Source organism: Macaca mulatta, chromosome 15 (genome assembly GCF_049350105.2).
Source record: "Macaca mulatta isolate MMU2019108-1 chromosome 15, T2T-MMU8v2.0, whole genome shotgun sequence".
NCBI classification, from domain to species: Eukaryota; Metazoa; Chordata; class Mammalia; order Primates; family Cercopithecidae; genus Macaca; species Macaca mulatta.
Genome location: NC_133420.1, coordinates 15160773 through 15181255, shown reverse-complemented (window position 1 = coordinate 15181255; position 20483 = coordinate 15160773). Strand labels below are relative to the sequence as shown.

At 41.6% G+C, this 20483-nt stretch overlaps 1 protein-coding gene and 1 long non-coding RNA gene across 17 annotated transcripts in view; both read right to left on the bottom strand.

Annotated features, from left to right (window-relative positions):
• The window catches only part of SETX (senataxin), a 101213-nt gene that overhangs the window by 47820 nt on the left and 32910 nt on the right, over positions 1-20483 (bottom strand). For all 16 annotated transcript variants that reach the window (XM_028834692.2, XM_028834694.2, XM_077967263.1 and 13 more), the window contains one exon: positions 5629-5728. In XM_028834692.2, the coding sequence (XP_028690525.2) occupies positions 5629-5728 (100 nt within the window). The remainder of the gene's footprint in view (positions 1-5628; positions 5729-20483) is intronic.
• LOC144335000 (uncharacterized) lies at positions 12501-19704 on the bottom strand. Its single transcript, XR_013405361.1, has 2 exons — positions 19430-19704; positions 12501-15147 (listed from the first exon to the last, which is right to left on the bottom strand). It is a non-coding gene; the product is annotated as an uncharacterized LOC144335000 (long non-coding RNA).

The window sequence follows — 20483 nt, the reverse complement described above, 5'->3', positions numbered from 1 at the left end:
CCAGGCTGGTCTCGAACTTCCGACCTCAGGTGATCCAACAGCCTTGGCCTCCCAAAGTGCTAGGATTCCAGGTGTGAGCCACTGTGCCCAGCCAAGGTTACTATTTCTTTTCTTTTTTTTTTTTTTGAGATGGAGTCTTGCTCTGTCACCCAGGCTGGAGTACAGTGGCCGAATCTCAGCTCACTGTAAGCTCCGCCTCCCGGGTTCACGCCATTCTCCTACCTCAGCCTCTCAAGTAGCTGGAACTACAGGTGCCTGTCACCTCGCCCGGCTAGTTTTTTGTATTTTTTTTTAGTAGAGACGGGGTTTCACCGTGTTAGCCAGGATGGTCTCGATCTCCTGACCTCGTGATCCACCTGTCTCGGCCTCAAGGCTACTATTTCTAAAAGTACTTGTACCATTTTCTTCTCTGTGGGTTATGTATATGACCAATTTAAAATATAATTAGGTTCACTTACTTCAATTGTATTTCTTTTTAAGGTTTGCTTTTTAAAATTCATCTTTGTTGATTTAATTGTTCAAAAGTCATATATATGTAAAAAGTATACTCTAGTTCTATCAGTTTGATTTATTTATTTAGAGACAGGGTCTTGTTAATGTCGCCTAGGCTGGAGTGCAGTGACTATTCACATATGTGATCATAACACACAACAGCCTCAAACTCCTGGGCTCAAGTGATCTTCCCTCAGCCTACTGCATAGCAGAGACTACAAAGGCACAGGCCACTGTGCCCAGCTCTTTACTTCATTAGGTATATGCATTCAGAATTGTCATATCTACTGTTGAACCAAAATATTCCCTTTTTATCTCAAATAATGCTTTCTGAGCTGCGCGTGGTGGCTCACACCTGTAATCCCAGCACTTTGGGAGGCTGGGGCAGGCGGGTTACCTGAGGTCAGGAGTTCGAGACCAGCCTGGCCAACATGGCAAAACCCCGTCTCTACTAAAAACAAAAATTAGCTGGGCACGGTGGTGAGTGCCTGTAATCCCAGCTACTCAGGAGGCTGAGGCAGGAGATTCGCTTGAACTCGGGAGGCAGAGGTTGCAGTGAGCCAAGATCGGCCACTGCACTCCAGCCTGGGCGACAGAGCAAGACTGTCTCAAAATAATAATAATAACAACAACAACAACAACAACAATAACGCTTTCTGCCTTAATGTGTATTTAGTTTGATATTAACAGAATTAAATAAGTTTTAATTTGGATATGCATAATTATCTTTTACTTACAATCTTTATGTATCCTTATTTTCAGATGTATTACCCACTAACAGCATATAGCATGCCCAGATTGGTGTCGAAATACCACTTTCAACTAAAATACAGCAAGGCTCCTTAGAAAACTGGAAGTTCAGTTACGGGATAAAAACAATATATATGATGAACTTGGAACATCCTGTCACAGCACACAGCCTCAGAGCCAACTAGAAGGAGCTGACTGAAATGGACTGAAACACAAGCATACCAATCCATGCACTCACAGTTTTTTTTTTTAAGCTTACCAGTCACCACTGGCACTTACTAGTGAATTTTTTTTCTTTTTTGAGACGGAGTCTTGCTGTGTCTCCCAGGTTGGAGTGCAGTGGCATGATCTCAGCTCACTGCAACCTCTGCCTCCAGGGTTCAAGCAATTCTCCTGCCCCAGCCTCCCTATTAGCTAGGACTATAGGCACGCGCCACCATGTTTGGTTGATTTTTGTATTTTTAGTAGAGACGGGGTTTTGCTGACAAGCCAGGCTGGTCTTGAACTCTTGACCTCAGGTGATCTGCCCACCTTGGCCTCCCAAAGTGCTGGGATTACAGGGCGTGAGCCACTGCACCCGGACTACTAGTGAATTAAACTCATTATTCTGAAAAGTGATCAAGCGTCAAGTATTTATACTGCCTTTCCTTTATAAACTATACTACTGAGTAACCAAATAGAAGTAGAGAATTTTCTCTCTAGAGAAGTATTCCAGCTAACATAAAATAATTAAAGTGTCACCATTTTGCTCCCTTTAATGAATTAATAACTAAGTGCAAGCAGCTGTGATTATCAGAAAAATAAACTAGGTATCATGTACCTGCTGCTGCTGATGGAACATATGACCAACTATAAAACAGTTTTGCCAAAACCGAATAAAAATTTACCTGAATTGGATCAATTCTCTAGCTCCAACTATCAATTTATAGGAAACACACAGAGGACACAGACATTCTAAACACCACCAAGGGGATGCGATATCAGCAAAATCCAGACCATGATTAACTCTACAAAATTTTCTCAATTTTTTCAACAAAAAAATTGCAAGGGAAGAAAATGAGAGAATTCTAGTTCAAAAAGACCTATCAAGTAATGCCACTGGGTGGACTAACTTGCCTTTGGGTGGACTAATTTGGATCTTAAGCTGAAAAAAAGTGTTATGAGATAATTGAAAATCTGAACACTGACTGATATGAAGGGATTACTGGTAACTTTTTAGGTATGACTGTTACTTTTCTTATTTTTTAGAGATACTCACTAACATAGTTACAAATGACCAACAATAGATGACATGCAAAACCTCTCCACAGAAAACTATAAAACACTGAGAAAAATTTAACCCAAGTAATTGAAGACATATACCTTATTCATGAATTAGAAAGTATTAAAAGTTGTCAATTCTTCCCAAATTTCCACTTCTTTTCCTCTATAATTTATACGGAAATACAAAGGGCCAAGAATAGCCAAAGCACTCAAAAAGTAGAGCAAGGTAGAAGGGAGTGAGGCACTGTGGCTCACACGAGCACTCTGGGAGGCCAAGATGGGCAGATCACTTGAGGCCAGGAGTTCGAGACCAGCCTGGCCAACATGGTGAAACCCTGTCTCTACTAAAAATACAAAAATTTGCCAGGCATAGTGGTGCACACCTGTAGTCCTAGCTACTCGAGAGGTTGAGGGAGGAGAATCGCTTGAACCTGGGAAGCAGAGGGTTGCAGTGAGCCAGGATCGTGCCAATGCACTCCAGCCTGGACGACAGAGCAAGACTCCATCTCAAAAAACACAACAAACAAAAAACAAACAAAACAAAACAAGGTAGGAGGACTTGCTCTATGAGTTATTAAAACTTATATAAAGCTAGATAAAGTAAACAATGTGATATAAGCACAAGGGTAGGCAAATGATCTCAAGAAGAACAGACTGATGCCCAGACATTAAGAGGACTCTAGACTCATAACAAACATAGCAGTGCAGTGAAGCACAAATGGTCTTTCAATAAATAGCACTGGGATAATTAGACCTCTACTTGGGGGGAAAAAAAAAAAAAAAGGAACCCAACCCACATACCTCAGTCACAAACAAAACAACAAAGCTTCTAGAAAAGGGGTTCCCAAATTTCCTCTGTAAAGGGCCAGATAGGCTTGTGGGACTACACATAATGCCTGTTACATTCTCTTTTTTATAAAGCTTTAAAAAAGTAAAAACCAGCTGGGCGAGGTGACTCACACCTGTAATCCCAGCACTTCAGCAGGTTGATGACGCAGGAGGATCACTTGAGACCAGGAGTCTGAGATCAGCCTGGGCAACAGCACAAGACCCCATCTCTACATTTAAGGGAAAAAAAAAAAAAAGAACATAAAAAACGTACCCTAGGGCAATACAAAAACAATACATGGGGTAGGTGGATCTGCAAGCTGTAGTTTGCTAACCTTTGTTCTAGAAGGTAAGAGAGATCCTGATCCATGGGTGATGGGGATGGGGGCAAAGGAAGGCAAGAGAATGTAATTTGCAACCTGCAGCAGAGAAAGATTTCTTACTCTGTTTAAGAAACGGGACACAGAGCACTAACAATAAAAGACTGATGTATTTACTATGTTCAAATAAGCAATTCTCAATAAGAATGAAAAAGGAATTTTTAAGACATCACTAAAAAGAGTCAGAATGCAAGTCAAAATGAGGAAATGACTTCTACCCAGATTATATAAAGAACTCCTACAAATCAACTGAAAAAAAGACAACAGAAAATGAACAAAAGCCTTGAACAGGCACTTTCCAAAGGAGGTTACTAAGACAGCTACTAAATACATGAAAAGATGCTCAATCTCCCTAATAAGGATATTACAAAAGCCCATAAAACACCACCAATACACACAGCCCAATAGCTAAAAATCTCAAAGCAATCTATACAAATGTGTTGCTGAAGACACGGAACAATGCAACTTCTCATACATTGCTGGTGGAATATAATTTTATACAACAGGCTTGGCATTATTTACTGAAGTTGAACTTATACACATCCTAATATTCCACAATCTACTTCTGGATATAAACTGAACAAAAATACGTTCAGAAGAACACTAAGAGATACATGGGTGATTACAGCAGCATTATTCATAACATGCTATGCAAAAAAGAGTTAACATAGCAGGCATGCTATCCTTTGAAAGATCTACTTGAGAGGCTGCCCCTTGGTTGGTATCTAGGAACTTAGATTTTAGGACAGTTCTCATCATTCCCTAATAAAAATGGCACACTGTTACTAAACCATGTGTGAAAATGATATGGTCCCACCAAACACCTGCTTTCTTTCTGCTTTGTGGCTACTGTATCTCAATGCACAGCTGACACTTGAACAACATGGGTTTGAAGTGCGCAGGTCCACTCATTCATAGTCTTCTTCCATCTCTGCCACCCCCGAGAGAGTAAGACAAATCCCTCCTCCTCTTCATCTGTCTACTGAGCGTGACAGTGATAAAGATGTAGACCTTTATGATGATCCATTTCACTTAATGAAGAATAAATATATCTTATGATTTTAGTTTCTTTAGCTTTACTATAAGAATATAGTATATAATACAATATAACATATAATTTTTGTTGTTGCTGTTGTTCTTTGTTTTTGAGACAGTCTCGCTCTGTTGCCAGGCTGGAATGCAGTGCGCTATTTTGGCTCACTGCAAACTCTGCCTCCCTGGTTCAAGTGATTCTCCTGCCTCAGCCTCCCAAGCAGCTGGGACTACAGGCGCCCACCACGACGCGCGGCTAATTTTTGCATTTTTAGTAGAGATGGGGTTTCACCATATTGGCCAGGATGGTCTCAATCTCTTGACATGGTGATCCGCCCGCCTCGGCCTCCCAAAGTGCTGGGATTACAGGCGTGAGCCACTGCGCCCAGCCTCATTTTTTTTTTTAAGCACATCTACAGAGTAGGATGGATGGGGGATGGGGGTAAAAAGAGGACTTATTCATTTTATTTTAAAGAGTTCTGAATGTTTGGTGTATTTATAACTAGTATATAAAAGTGGTATGTGGTTCAGATCAATCATGAAATGAAAAAAGAGATGCCAGGAAGATTTACTCAGAATCTGTAAAGACTATTACTGCAACACCCCCACCAAAGCCCTCCACTCACCCTCTCTCCCGTTACCAGCCTCCACTGACAATTCAGCCTGTAGTATTCTAACCACAGAGTGGGAAAAAAATAATGAATTTTACATTCGTAATTGTCCCAGCAACTATCCTCATTAAGACTTAAAACATATTCTAAGTAGTCACAAATTCAGCTTAGAAAATTTGTGTCCCCCTAAATTCAAATAATGCTATCTCCTCTTAATTAGAAATCCCAAATTATTATATCATATATTCCAAGTTGCATAAGAAAAAACTTACCCGCAAACTCCCAGTATTTTATATAATCGGCAGGAAATTTTCGTACTTGCAACTGATAGAAATTCTCTCTATTTGGAGAGTTGAGCCATTCCTGCGCCACCTACACAAAGCACAAAAGCAAATTAAGAAAGCAACATTCCTGGAAAGTGATGCTAAATAGTAACATTTTCCAAAGTTAAGCAACAGTAAAATCCAGAACCTAGAATCTAGGTGACAGAAACTAAAAACTGATTCGCAGTGGGTTAATAAAATTATCTGGAACTGTCCTGTCCAATTCAGTAGCCATTAGCTACATTTAGTTATTTACATTTAATTAAAATGTTAAAAAATAAAAATTCTGTTCTTCAGTCAAACTAGTCACACTTGCAGAGCTCGACAGCCATCTGTGGCTGCTCCGCTGTGCGCAGACGTGAAGCATTTCCAGCAGTGCATAATGTACTGCGGGACAGCTCCGGTAGAATGCTACTTCCCAACCAGGTCAGCTAGCTCACAAGTCCAAAAGGACCTAGATTTGTTGCAAACCTTAGGGATTTCTCACCAACATGTCATCCTGCCAGTTTATAAAATGCTCTATACCTATCTTCCAATTTGTCAAAGCTCCAAACTGAGAAGTATCCTTAAGGATCTTCTGAGAAATAAGACTTCCCAATCCCAAACTTAGGAAGACTACTAGTATAAAAAAGTCATATTAGCTTTCACTTCTTTTTTTTTTTTTTTTTTTTTTTGAGACGGAGTCTCGCTCTGTCGCCCAGGCTGGAGTGCAGTGGCCGGATCTCAGCTCACTGCAAGCTCCGCCTCCCGGGTTCACGCCATTCTCCGGCCTCAGCCTCCCGAGTAGCTGGGACTACAGGCGCCCGCCACCTCGCCCGGCTAGTTTTTTGTATTTCTTAATAGAGACGGGGTTTCACCATGTTAGCCAGGATGGTTTCGATCTCCTGACCTCGTGATCCGCCCGTCTCGGCCTCCCAAAGTGCTGGGATTACAGGCTTGAGCCACCGCGCCCGGCCAGCTTTCACTTCTTAAAAAACTAACAAATATATTACCTTTTGGGCCCTAAGAAGGGTTTTGTCTAAATGTAACAGTTAGTCATTAAGTATTTAAATCAACAACCAGCCTTCAGTTCCTCTGAAGAAACTTATCATCAAAGATTACTGGTGCTGAACTGCTTCTGCACTGGTTAACCGACTAAGACTCCACAAGGGTTATGCTATGGACAGGGAACAAAACAATACTGAATCTGTGTTATCCGCTAGTACGGTCAGACTCTCGACCATGATAGTCATGATCAGTTTGTATCACCCAGAGTACCCTACAGTAAGGCAACTCCATAGAATCATCATCAAAAGCACATTCTACGTTCACAGCATTATTTACAATCACCAAAACCTGGAAACAACCCAAATGTCCATCAGCTGTGAATGCAAATGTACTATATCCATACAACAGAATCTCATTTGGCAATAAAAAGCCATGGCCTATTAATAAATGCTACAACATGGATGGGCTTCAAAAAGATTATATGAAATGAAAGGAGCCAGATTCAAAAGACCACATACGTACACTTCTATGTATGTGACATTTCCAGAAGAGGCAGATTTACAGACAGATGGGAGATTAGTGTTTGCCCAGGGCTAGGGGTAGGAATGAAGAATGACTACCAATGGGCAGAAGGGATTGTTTTAGGTCAATGGAAATGTTCTAAAACTGGGTTGTGGTGATGGCTATACAACTGTAAATTTACTTAAAAAAAAACCATTCAATTATACACCTTAAAAGGGTACCTTTTATGGTATAGTATACCTTAATAAAGCTGTTAAAATGCATCCTAGTGTGTACAACAAAGATTAAAAAACTGGATCAATAAAATTTTGTCACAAGGGATTTACCTAAGAGTACCCAGAAGATCCCAGATAGTTTCCATCTTGGAAAAAGGAGGGAAGATCCTATTATTTGGGCCTAATATTAACTTCTACAGCAATCCCACGAGCCAGAGATTAAGTGGATCTCTTATAGTCAAGCTATAATGATCGACTAAAGATAACTGAAATTCCAGAGTTATCAAAGAGAAACTTAGCTAGGTAAAATGTCCTAATGAATAGATACTCAATATACAACATAATTCACAGCTTTGTATATTTGATGCAGTTACAGGTTTATCTGTTTCATAACTCATGGGGCCCTGGGAAATTAAGAAATCATAAATTACATGAGCTAGTAGTTTCACACTAAATAACTGTTCAAAGTACAAACAAGTGTACGTTTGTGGTCCATCAGAGCATTATCAAAGGTAAAAGTAATCAACTAGGTTCAGAGGATGAAAAATCATGCAGATGGTTAGAAAACCTACTCTTTTTTTTTTTTTTTTTTTTTTTGAGACGGAGTCTCGCTCTGTCGCCCAGGCTGGAGTGCAGTGGCGCAATCTCGGCTCACTGCAAGCTCCGCCTCCCGGGTTCACGCCATTCTCCTGCCTCAGCCTCCCGAGTAGCTGGGACTACAGGCGCCCGCCCCTGCGCCCGGCTAATTTTTTCTATTTTTAGTAGAGACGGGGTTTCACCATGGTCTCGATCTCCTGACCTTGTGATCCGCCCACCTCGGCCTCCCAAAGTGCTGGGATTACAGGCGTGAGCCACCACGCCCGGCCAGAAAACCTACTCCTTTCAAAAGGTGTCAGCTGCTGTAAAAAATAAACAATAAAAAGAAAACAAGCTCTCTGAACATAAGAAACATTCAGAATACACTGAACAGAGATAAATATACAGTGGTTTTCCAATTTTTTTTTTTTTTTTTTCTGAGATGGTTCACTCTTGTTGCTCTGGCTGGAGTGCAATGGAATGATTTCCGCTCACTACAACCTCAGCCTCGTAGTTTCAAGTGATTCTCCCACCTCAGCCTCCCATTAGCTGGGACGACAGGCATGCGCCACCACGCCCGGCTCACCTTTTTTATTTTTTATTTTTTGGAGACGGAGTTTCACTCTTGTTGCCCAGGTGGGGGTGCAATGGCACAATCTCGACTAACCACAACCTCCACCTCCTGGGTTCAAGTGATTCTCCTGCCTCAGCCTCCTGAGTAGCTGGGATTACGGGCGCCCACCACCACGCCCGGCTAATTTTGTATTTTTAGTAGAGACAGGGTTTCTCCATGTTGTTCAGGCTGGTCTTGAACTCCCAACCTCAGGTGATCCACCCGCCTTGGCCTCCCAAAGTTCTAGGATTATAGGAATGAGCCACCACGCCTGATCCAAATTCTGTATTTTTAGTAGAGAGAGGGTTTCACCATGTTGGCCCACTGGTCTCAAACTCTTGACCTCAGGTAATCCACCCACCCTGGCCTCCCAAAGTGCTGGGATTACAGATGTGAGCCACCAAGTCCGGCTAGCTTTCCAAGTATTAAAGGTCAGTGGTAATGTTGTAACAATCTCACAAAGCACTATCATTTCAAAGAAGCAAACTATGTCCCTGTTCTTCCCACTCCAGACAGGAAAGACAGATAGTCAGGGCTCATCTTCAAAGGAGGTCTGAGTTCTCTTTTTCCCCAGTAACTAAGAATAGATTATTCTACAAAACTGGCTGTTCCTAATAATTTAGTAATTTAACATTTTTCAGATCAAATAAATATTATGTTTTGATAAAAATATTTCCACATAGACTAAATACACTGGTTATAATGAGGTTTTGTGTGTGTGTGATCCCGAGAAAATTATCTTTAAAAAATTATTATCATTATTTTTATTATTTTTTATTTTTTAAGACAGGGTCTTGCTCTGTTGCCCAGGCTGAAATACAGTGGCACGATCTCGGCTCACTGCAACCTCCACCTCCCAGGTTCAAGCAATTCTCCTGCCTCAGCCTCCTGAGTAGTTGGGATTACAGGTGCCTACCACCATGCCCGGCTAATTTTTGTATTTTTAGTAGAGACGGGGTTTCACCAAAGTTGGCCAGGCTGGTCTCAAACTCCTGACCTCAAGTGATGATCCGCCTGCCCTGGCCTTCCTGTGTTGGTATTACAGGCATGAGCCACTGTGCCTGACCAAAAAATTACATTATTAGAACAACAGCTGTTTCACTGGGGCAAAGAAGTTCCTGCAGCACTGGCTCCCAATAACCAAGACTGTCCTTGCCTTACATAAGACAGCCAAACACAAACCCCAAAACAGACAAAGGAACTGACATTCATTTCCATGTCCTGTCCCCTTTCATTACAGAAGTCTAAGGCAAACTCTCTGATTTCTGTCCTGGATCCCTCTTCCCTTGAGGACTTAAAATTCCTAGAATTATCCATTTTCTTGCATCAGTTTCTTCCTGCCCATTGCTCATTCCCATGAGCATATACACTGCATTTGCTCTAAGAAAACCCTGTCAACAATAAACAAAACCCTTCCTTGTCTCCAAATGACCATTTAGCTTAGTGCCCCCCTTTTCCTGCTCCCCATCAACGTGTATGTTTTCAAAACACTCCTTCCACTCACTTCTTTTACATCTGGTTTCTGACTTAACCACTGCTGCACAAAAATCGCCCACCCATCAGACTCAATGATGACCTCCTTGCTGTTATTTTTCCTTACCCATCTCAGGTAGTGCTAATCCAAATCTCCAGTTCGTGACACACTGTCAAGAGTCTATGCAAGGCCCTCATCATTTGATTTCTCCTGTATCCCTGATTGATTCCACTTCCATGACAACCTCCACCCTAGGTATCCACTATAGCTGTGTTAGTATAACTGAAAAATCCAGAAGGGCTGTGTGTGAGAGAGATTTAGACAAATAGTATTCTACTATAAACTAGGTGTTTTGTGTTTTCAACCAACTTTTAAGTCTTCTGGGACTGACTCACATAGTACTCTTTAGTATGAAACAGCATTTTATTCATCCATCCTTTTAATCAGCTCCAACTCTATATTCTATAAATGACATCCAAGACAGATCCCTTATGGACAGACGTGAATACGTTCTTCTACTGAGTCTATGCAGGGATGACTGCTAGATCATAAAGGATCACAAACTTTTCCTCACCTGTTATTTTAACTTCCTTTCCTCCTTTCGGTAACACTTCATATACTTATTAACACCAAGTTTTCCCTTCTGCAAACTATTTGTTGTCCATCTTCTACTGATTTCCGTTTTTTGCTGTCGATTTACAAAAGTGCTTTGTGTGTTTTAGCTACTAACCGCTTGCCAGTTGAGGAATGTTTTAAAACTCTCTTCTTCCTATCAGTTGACTCCAAATATAGAGTCCTTCACTAAAAAGATATTAACTTTGACAGAATAAAATCCATTAATATTCATTAATCCATTAATGTGGCTAATGCTTTTTGGTTTTATGATTACCTTCATCACCTAAACTGACATGTTTTCTGATATTTTCTTCAATTTGTTTAGTTTTACTTTCCAAACATATGATTTAACCAGTTTACGTGCTATAAAGTATGAATCTTAGCCTAATTTGTTTTTTCCCAGTGAAGTAGGCCAGTTTCCTCTAACGACCTATCCCTTCCCCACTGATTTGTGATGTCCTATTTATCTCATTTTATCTAACATTGACACATATGCAAGAAGGAAGAGTTCCTTCTTAGGAGCCAAAGAGACTCCCACTGTTTCTCCGGTTATCTGCCTGCCCTGTGCCACTCTCATATGTGTCTATCACTACGGCTTTGAAACAGCTTCATAGCAGATAAGGCAAGTATCATTCCCCCCATGCCCTAGTTATGCTGTTCTTTTCAAAGTGATTTTATTATAATACATTTTGCTTTTCACCTCAAAACAATCCTACTGGGATTTTAACTTGAACTGCATCAAATTTATAAATGAATTCAGAAAGAACTCACATCTTTACAATGTGAAGCTGTCTCATCCATGAGCATAGCACCTCTCCATTTTGAACAAAAGACTAAACATCGGGCCAGGCTCGGTGGCTCAAGCCTGTAATCCCAGCACTTTGGGAGGCCGAGACGGGTGGATCACGAGGTCAGGAGATCGAGACCATCCTGGCTAACACGGTGAAACCCCATCTCTACTAAAAAATACAAAAAACTAGCCGGGCGAGGTGGCGGGGGCCTGTGGTCCCAGCTACTCCGGAGGCTGAGCCAGGAGAATGGCGTAAACCCGGGAGGCGGAGCTTGCAGTGAGCTGAGATCCGGCCACTGCACTCCAGCCTGGGCGACAGAGCAAGACTCCGTCTCAAAAAAAAAAAAAAAAAAGACTAAACATCTTCATCACCTTTAAAATAGTTTAAAGTGTTTTCCATAAATGTCTCATGCATTCATTAGACTAATTACTAACAGGTATGCAGTTCCAGTTACCATGATATTTTCTTTCATATTTTCTAACTGGCTACTGCTGCTACAGAGGAACACGACTTATTTTTTTGCACATCCATCTCGTGCCCAAATATTGATGCTACTGGGGTTTCTATGTAGGTCATCTGCAAATGATCAGAACCGTGTCTCTTCCAATTATTCATTGCTCCATTTTTGTCATTTTAATGAACTATATCACTGAATATCTACAGCAGCTGTCATTATCTACAACTGTTCCATCAATTGTTGCTTCGTCTATTTTGAATTATTATATATATACACGTTCACAATCAATTGTATACGCTTGGGTAACTGTTCCTTTTACTGGTATCTAGTGTCTTTGCCCCTCTGAATTGTTCTCATGTTAAAGTAAATGTTGATTGTAAACTTGCAACTCCAGCTTTCTTTGGTTCATGTTTGTTTGCCGTGTAATTTTCCTATTTTAAAAAAGGGACGGGGTCTCACTTTGTTGTCCAGGCTAGTCTCAAATTTCCAAGCTCAAACGATCCTCTGGCCTCTGCCTCCGAAAATGCTGGTATTACAGGCATGAGCCACTGCACCTGGCCATCTTTTTCCATTTTTTCATCTTAAACCTTTCTAGCCTTTTTTTATTTCTGGCAGGTAACATTGTTCCCGGAACTTACATTTTTAAATACATTCTAAAGGTCTCGATATAGCTGTTTATGTATACACTCATTCAGTTATATTCCTTTGGCATTAAAAGCCCTCTCAATCTCAACTCTCGACTCCTCTAAGAAAATCTTGGTCTTATACTTTTTTTCTCTCCCTCTGAGATCCTTATTACACATATATTAACACTTCTCTATCCACTTTATTGCTTTTTCTATTTTCTGCTTCTATCCTTTTGTGATAACTTGTGGGAATCTGAGTGGACATTCTAGCTTGCCTATACATTCTTCAGTTGTATCCATGTACTAGCCACTCCATTTACTGAGTTCTCTAACTATTGTGTCCTCTATCCCCAACCAGCTCCTGTTTGTCGTTCTTTATGGTTTTTCCTTCTTGCTTCATGTTTCCACCACGCTCTTTCTTTGAGATATTTAATATGCTTATAGCTAAATCTTATTCTGACTATTCCAATAATTTTGCTTTATCTGCTCCACATTGTTTGGTTTGTTACTTTTCTCTTATAGTGACTATACTCCAGACAGGAAATGCAGATGTTCCCCTCTGAATGCATGCTCCCCAGGGAGACCAGGCACATCAGCTACAAAGGAACACTGCAGGAACAAGTGGCTATAGCCTAGCACCACCTAGCTTCTGTATCTCTACTGATGAGTAGGGTAGAGAGTCATGGGGACACAACTCTGGGAATAAGCATTTCAGTATTATAATCTCTAAGTCTATCCTGATACTTACCTTTCTGAATTCTGACTTCCTTGGTTACAGTAATTCAGTCTTAGGGATGGGAGGGAACAAGTGAACTTCCAAGAACCAAGCAATCCAACTATATCCACTGTTAATTACTCCTCATAGGAGCTGGGATACAATGCCACCCTAATGCTACCCACTGCTTTTGGCAGATATGAGCTAGTTGCAACTTTCCTGCCCTGCACCACAAAGTAACATAAGGGTAGTACTCTAGCCCAGGGTAATGAGGGGAAGAAAAAAAGGGCGAAAACCTAAGAAATTCCTTTCTACTTTAATTCCCATCTATAGGAATTCTAGTCTGCTCTACTTACTATTTCCTTCCCATCCCAAGAACCCAATCACATCCTAGGCTGCCCCAGAGTTTCTCACAATATGTATCAGTTTAACATCTTCAACTACACTCCCTGGCTTCAGCAATGTCACTCCCAAAAGAGAGGGCCATTAACCCATGATCATTTGACATCAAGTAAACAGCATCACAATCTAACCAGAGGCTTAAGCCAAAACCTTCAGAATCATCCTCCCTTCTTAAACTCCCCCCTCAATTCTATCACCAAGTCTTCTAAGTACTCTCTCTAAAATTTACCCCCAATATCTTGAATTCCTCTCCATTTCTACAGCTACCACCCAAATCCAGCCACCACCATCTTTCTCCTGGGCTACTATAGTAGCCCCTTGACTGGTCAACTGCATTTATGCTTACCTTTCCACAGATTACTCTCCACATAGCAACAGCAAATGGTGTGTAAAAAACGTCAACTGGTATTATGTTACTATTCCCCCAGTCTAAATGACCAACCAAATAAAAAGCTTTCAGTACCTTCTCACTGAACTGAGAATGAAACATCAACCTGCGGCTTACAGGGCTGTATCTGACTCTTCTTTCTTCAATCTTATTTCATTTCTCTTTACCCCTTATCAGCTACTTTACTTCAGCCATACCAGCCTAATCTCTTTCTTCATAAGACTCAGTTCCCATCTCATGGCATTACATTCTTGACATTCCACCCCACCTCCCGAACAATACTTTCTTCTTCTGGATCTCAGCCAGGTCTCAAGAGCAGCCTCCCAATATCGCCACTCACAACAATTCATCATATTGGCCTATCTGTTTCCTCCACAGAACTGATTACAATCTGAAATTAGCCAAAGCGTCTATAGCCATACCACCCTAAATTCACCCAATCTTGTCTGAAATTGGCTAAAGAAATAGAGCCATCTCCCTACTGGGCACTGAGAATCGAAGTTGGTGCCCAAGAAAAGTACTCCTTGCCTGCCTGCTCCCTGTCCAGGCAACCTACAGTGACCGCTACACAATAGAGGTACCAGTAGAGGACTGCAGGAAACAGAAAGCACATCTAAGTTTTAAAATAAAAGAGTATTTGCCACAACTGACTGCAAAAAAATTGGTCCCTGGCAAAACAGTGCACATGTATCCAATTAACACTTTCATGTGTTAAATACAGCGATCAAAAAAAATAATCTTCCAGTCACATCAATATACAAAAGACTCATTTCTAAAAGCTGAATCTGTTCTCACTTCTCTTTTGTGAGGGATAATTCTATGTAATGTCACTATGTTCCACTTGCAATAAACATAACCAAATAATTAAATCTATGTTTCAGGTTCTAAATAGGATATAAACCAAATTTGGTAACCCTCCTAAAAAAAAGTCTATGCCGGGCATGGTGGCTCACACCTGTAATCCCAGCATTTTGGGAGGCTGAGGCAAGCGGATCATGAAGTCAAAAGATTGAGACCATCCTGACTAACACAGTGAAACCCCGTCGCTACTAAAAACACAAAAACAGCCGGGCACGGTGGCTCAAGCCTGTAATCCCAGCACTTTGGGAGGTCGAGACAGGCAGACCACGAGGTCAGGAGATCAAGACCATCCTGGCTAATACGGTGAAACCCCGTCTCTACTAAAAAATACAAAAAAATAGCCGGGCGAGGTGGCGGGGGCCTGTAGTCCCAGCTACTCGGGAGGCTGAGGCAGGAGAATGGCGTAAACCCGGGAGGCGGAGCTTGCAGTGAGCTGAGATCCGGCTACTGCACTCCAGCCTGGGCCACAAAGCGAGACTCCATCTCAAAAAACAAAACACACAAAAACTAAAACAAAAATTAGCCAGATGTGGTGGCGGACACCTGGTGGCAGGCGCCTATAGTCCCAGCTACTCAGGAGGCTGAGGAGGGAGAATGGCGTGAACCCGGGAGCCAGAGCTGGCAGTGAGCCGAGATCGCACCACTGCACTCCAGCCTGGGTGACAGAGTGAGACTCCGTCACAGAAAAAAAAAAAAAAAAAAAAATCTGTACAACCTATAGCATCCCATTAACAAAGTGAAAGTAAAATTGCATCAAATTACAACAGGAATAGGGTGTAACTCTTGGTTCAGAATTGCAGTTGACGCCACAGCCCACAGCTTATTACAAAGACTAAAAACTAAAATTGAACAAGGCATCTTAATACAACCAATAATTACTGGCCTGTATAAACCAGGAATGATTAAACAAGATGGCTGAACTTGTATGGTTAAAAAGAAAGGTGTAACTTCAAAGCAGATTGAACATACACCATTTCCTTCCCTCCTGAAACCCCACTAAAACACCAAAGAGATTTTTAAAAACAGCACTGACCAATTAGAACAAAAAGGACAGAAGAAGAGACAAGAGTAACCAAACTTTGGAAGCTGCAAAGCAGAGAGATGAATGGAACTAACTTAGCAAGTCCAAGAATGTGAAGTCCAACTGGGAAGCAACAGACCTCTATAAGGATGGCTGGAAGGAAACTATTGCTCCTTCATCCCAGCAAAAAATGACAAGAGATTTTGTCTCTAGAAAGGATAAGCAGTCTCTGACCTCGGTGACAGCAAGAAGGATGAGGATACTATGTAGAAAAAAAAAAAAAGTAAATGTGTATATACCAAATGCTTGAACACCTCTCCTCCCTGACTCCTATCCCAGCCCTCTTCCCACACTCAGCTCCCTGCCATGCCTATACTTCCCAGGTAAAATATTTGATGATTCTTTTTTGGGAACTGAGACCTGACAAGAAAAATAAAGACTAAAGACACTGATAGGCTGGGTGCAGTGGCTTGCACCTGTAATCCCAGCACTTTGGCAGGCCAAGACGGGTGGATTACCTGAGGTCAGGAGTTTGAGACCAGCCTGACCAATATGGCAAAACCTCGTCTCTACTAAAAATACAAATATTAGGGCCGGGCACGGTGGCTCACGCCTGTAATCCCAGCATTTTGGGAGGCCGAGGTGGGTGGATCACGAGGTCAGGAGATCAAGACCATCTTGGCCAACACGGTGAAATCCCGTCTCTACTAAAAAATACAAAAAATTAGCTGGGCACAGTGGTGGGCGCCTGTAGTCCCAGTTTCTTGTGAGGCTGAGGCAGGAGAATGGCGTGAACCCAGGAGGCGGAGCTGGGTGAGCCAAGATCATGCCACTGCACTCCAGCCTGGGAGACAGAATGAGACACCGACTCAAAAAAAAAAAAAAAAACAAAAAAAAAAAATTAGCCGGGTGTGGTGGTGTGCACCTGTAGTCCCAGCTACTTGGGAGGCTGAGACAGGAGAAATGCTTAAACCCAAGAGGTAGAGGTTGCGGCGAGCCGAGATCGGGTCACTGCACTCTCGCCTGGGCAACAGAGTGAGACTCCATCTGAAGAAAAAAGAAAAAAAGACATTGGGGTGGGGCTTCCTAATGAAGTGCCAATGGTCAACAAGCCCACCCTTTCACTCAAAGCTTCTGGTGTTTTCACCTTTTATATATATAATAAAATACAGATTATAACTGCACCTAAATGCAAAACCTTACCATAAAGAATGAAACTAATGTTGGGTATTACCATGCTATGGCACCCCTCAGATCACATTTGCCTTCCAGAGTGCAACCATAAACGGGTTCATTTTTGTAAAAGTATCTGAAGATTTCATGTTTTCCTAGGCATCTTTCTTTTTTTTTTTTTTTTTGAGACGGAGTCTTGCTCTGTCACCCAGGCTGGAGTGCAGTGGCCAGATCTCAGCTCACTGCAAGCTCCTCCTCTCGGGTTCACGCCATTCTCCTGCCTCAGCCTCCCGAGTAGCTGGGACTACAGGCACCCGCCACTTCGCCCGGCTAGTTTTTTGTATTTTTTAGTAGAGACGGGGTTTCACCGTATTAGCCAGGATGGTCTCAATCTCCTGACCTCATGATCCACCCGTCTCGGCCTCCCAAAGTGCTGGGATTACAGGCTTGAGCCACCGCGCCCGGCCGGCATCTTTCTTAACTTGTTGCTAATCAAATTTATTCTTTTTAAAGTAACATTTTTTAAATGGAGATAGTATTTCACACAACATGAAATTCACCATTTTAAAGTGTACGTCTCAGTGGTTTTTAGTACCATGGTTTTATTTACTATGCCGTGCAACCATCACCACTACCTCATTCCACAGCATTTCCATCACCCCAAAAGAAACCTTATACCTATCAGCAGTCCCAATTCCCACCTCCTTCCTTCCCCTGACAACTACTCATCTTTCTGTCTCTACAGATGTGCCTATTCTGGACAATACATACGAATGGAATCATACAATATGTGACCTTCTGAACCTGACTTATTTCACTTAGCACAATGTTTTCAAGGTTCATTAGTGAACACAGATCTTCACTTCTCTTTATGGCTGAATATTATTCCATTCATTGTATGAACAGACCTATTTATCCATTCATCAACTACACACACATTTGGGTTGTCTCCACTTTTTGGCTACCATGAATAATGTTCCAATCTACTTTTTAGTTTCCTGTTCTTAAATGTGAGTAGACCACCAGAAATCATTACCACATAAAAAAAGAAATTAATAGAAAGGACTATAAACACTAAAATGAACAGGAAAAAACCAACTGGGGAGACAGGAAGCATGCAAAAAGAGAACAACTTTTAGCTAACTTTAAAATTATCACTAATAAACTTTAGCTAATAAAAAATACCACATCCACAAAATAAAGGACTATTCCGAGAACCAGAGTTCCAGGAAACTAAAAATACACTAAAAAGAATGCAATGGATTTGGGAGAAAAGTTGAGGTGGCCTCCAAGAAAGGAGAACAAAAAGAAAATGAGATAAAAGATAGAAAAAATTAAAGAAAATGAGAAGATTAAAGAAATTCTAAGATATACAAAGTTTCAAAAATGTACCTCCCATATACCCTCTTCTCTGGAAGCCTGAAGGACAGGCCTCGCTAACATGAGTGACCAAGAAAGATGACGGGGGTGGAGCCCTTGGGACCCAACCCAAGGATAAGGACTACTATTTCAGGAATATCATCATGCCCCACACACAGAACAAATTTATAGATTAACTAATGTGCCTGATCATAAGAGATTTAAACATTCAAAAAAAGACAGCCTGGCATTAATTTAGTAATAAGTAAAAAATTAAATAAACATATAAAACAATAAATCCAAGGAAAACACAGAGTTTGGAAGGAAATGGAAAGGCAATTGCAGCATACTACATGGCTTAGCTGAAGATATCTTTCACATAGTCAAAATAACAAAAATGGATCTAAAAATTTCAAGACAATCCCCTAATGAGGATGAGGGAACAGGAAGGGTGTGTGCAAGGGTTAGGCTGGGAACGGGGGTAGTTCCTGAAGCAGGAAATAGAAACGCCTAAAACTGAAAAATCAAGGAGTTACAATATGGGAATGTTACTCAGAAATAGGAAGGAGGGCCAGGCAGGATGGCTTATGCCTGTAATCGTAGCACTGTGAGAGGCCAAGGCAGGTGGATCGCTTGAGTCCAGTAGTTTTGAGACCAGCCTAGGCAACATGGCAAAAAGTCTGCCCCTACTAAAAACACAAAAATTAGCTGGACATTATGGTGTGAGCCTGTAGTCCCAGTTACTCGAGACACTGTGATGGAAGGACCACCTGAGCCCAAGAGGTTGAGGCTGCAGTGAGCCATATAATTGCACCACTGTACTCCAGCCTGGGGGACAGGAGTGAGACCCTGTCTCAAATAAATAAATAAATAAATAAACAAATATGGAAAGAAATTTTCAAAGGACTCATTAAGAATAGAAAATAGTTACTTGGGGTCCAACACAGTGGCTCACGCCTGCAATCCCAGCACTTTGGGAGGCCGAGGCGGGCAGATCACGAGGTCAGGAGATTGAGACTATCCTGGCTAACATGGTGAAACTCCGCCTCTACTAAAAATACAAAAATTAGCCAGGCATGGTGATGGGCACCTGTCGTCCCAGCTACTTGGGAGGCTGAGGCAGGAGAATGGCGTGAACCCAGGAGGCGGAGCTTGCAGTGAGCCAAAATCGCGCCACTGCACTCCAGCTTGGGCGACACCCGTCTCAAAAAAAAAAAGAAAGAAAATAGTTACTTAGGGGATGGGGGTGCCTGATGTTCTTTATAATGGGCCAGATAGAAATCTTTGACGATTTTAAACTCTGTATATGTACAAATGGAACTTATGCTCATTCTGTTTTTAAAAAGCTGAGATGGGCCGGGCGTGGTGGCTCAAGCCTGTAATCCCAGCACTTTGGGAGGCCGAGGTGGGCGGATCACGAGGTCAGGAGATCGAGACCATCCTGGCTAACATGGTGAAACCCCGTCTCTACTAAAAAATACAAAAAACTAGCCGGGCGAGGTGGCACATGCTACTCGGGAGGCTGAGGCAGGAGAATGGCGTAAACCCAGGAGGCAGAGCTTGCAGTGAGCTGAGATCTGGCCACTGCACTCCAACCTGGGCAGTAAAGCGAGACTCCGTCTCAAAAAAAAAAAAAAAAAAGGCTGAGACTACAAAAATGTCCTGAAGAAAATAAATCTTAGTAAGTACCTTTAACTCAGGAAATAAAAGTATGTGTCTATCCCTCATAGGGTTATGAATGGCTTCTAAGCAATTTAGTGCTTTCCAGCGAAAATAAAGCAACTCCTGCTAAAACGAAAGTACCTTAGGAAAAAAGAAAAATAATAAAGCAACTCTCAACAATGGCTAAAATTTGGGGCACAAATTGATCAAAAGATTAAACATAAAGCACATTTATGAAGATACACTGACTCAAGCTATGTAAAAGCCATTTATCTCACCAGGTACAGCATTAACAACTCACTTCTTTTTTAGTAGACTTGTCCCTTTGTACATTACACTTCCTTCTC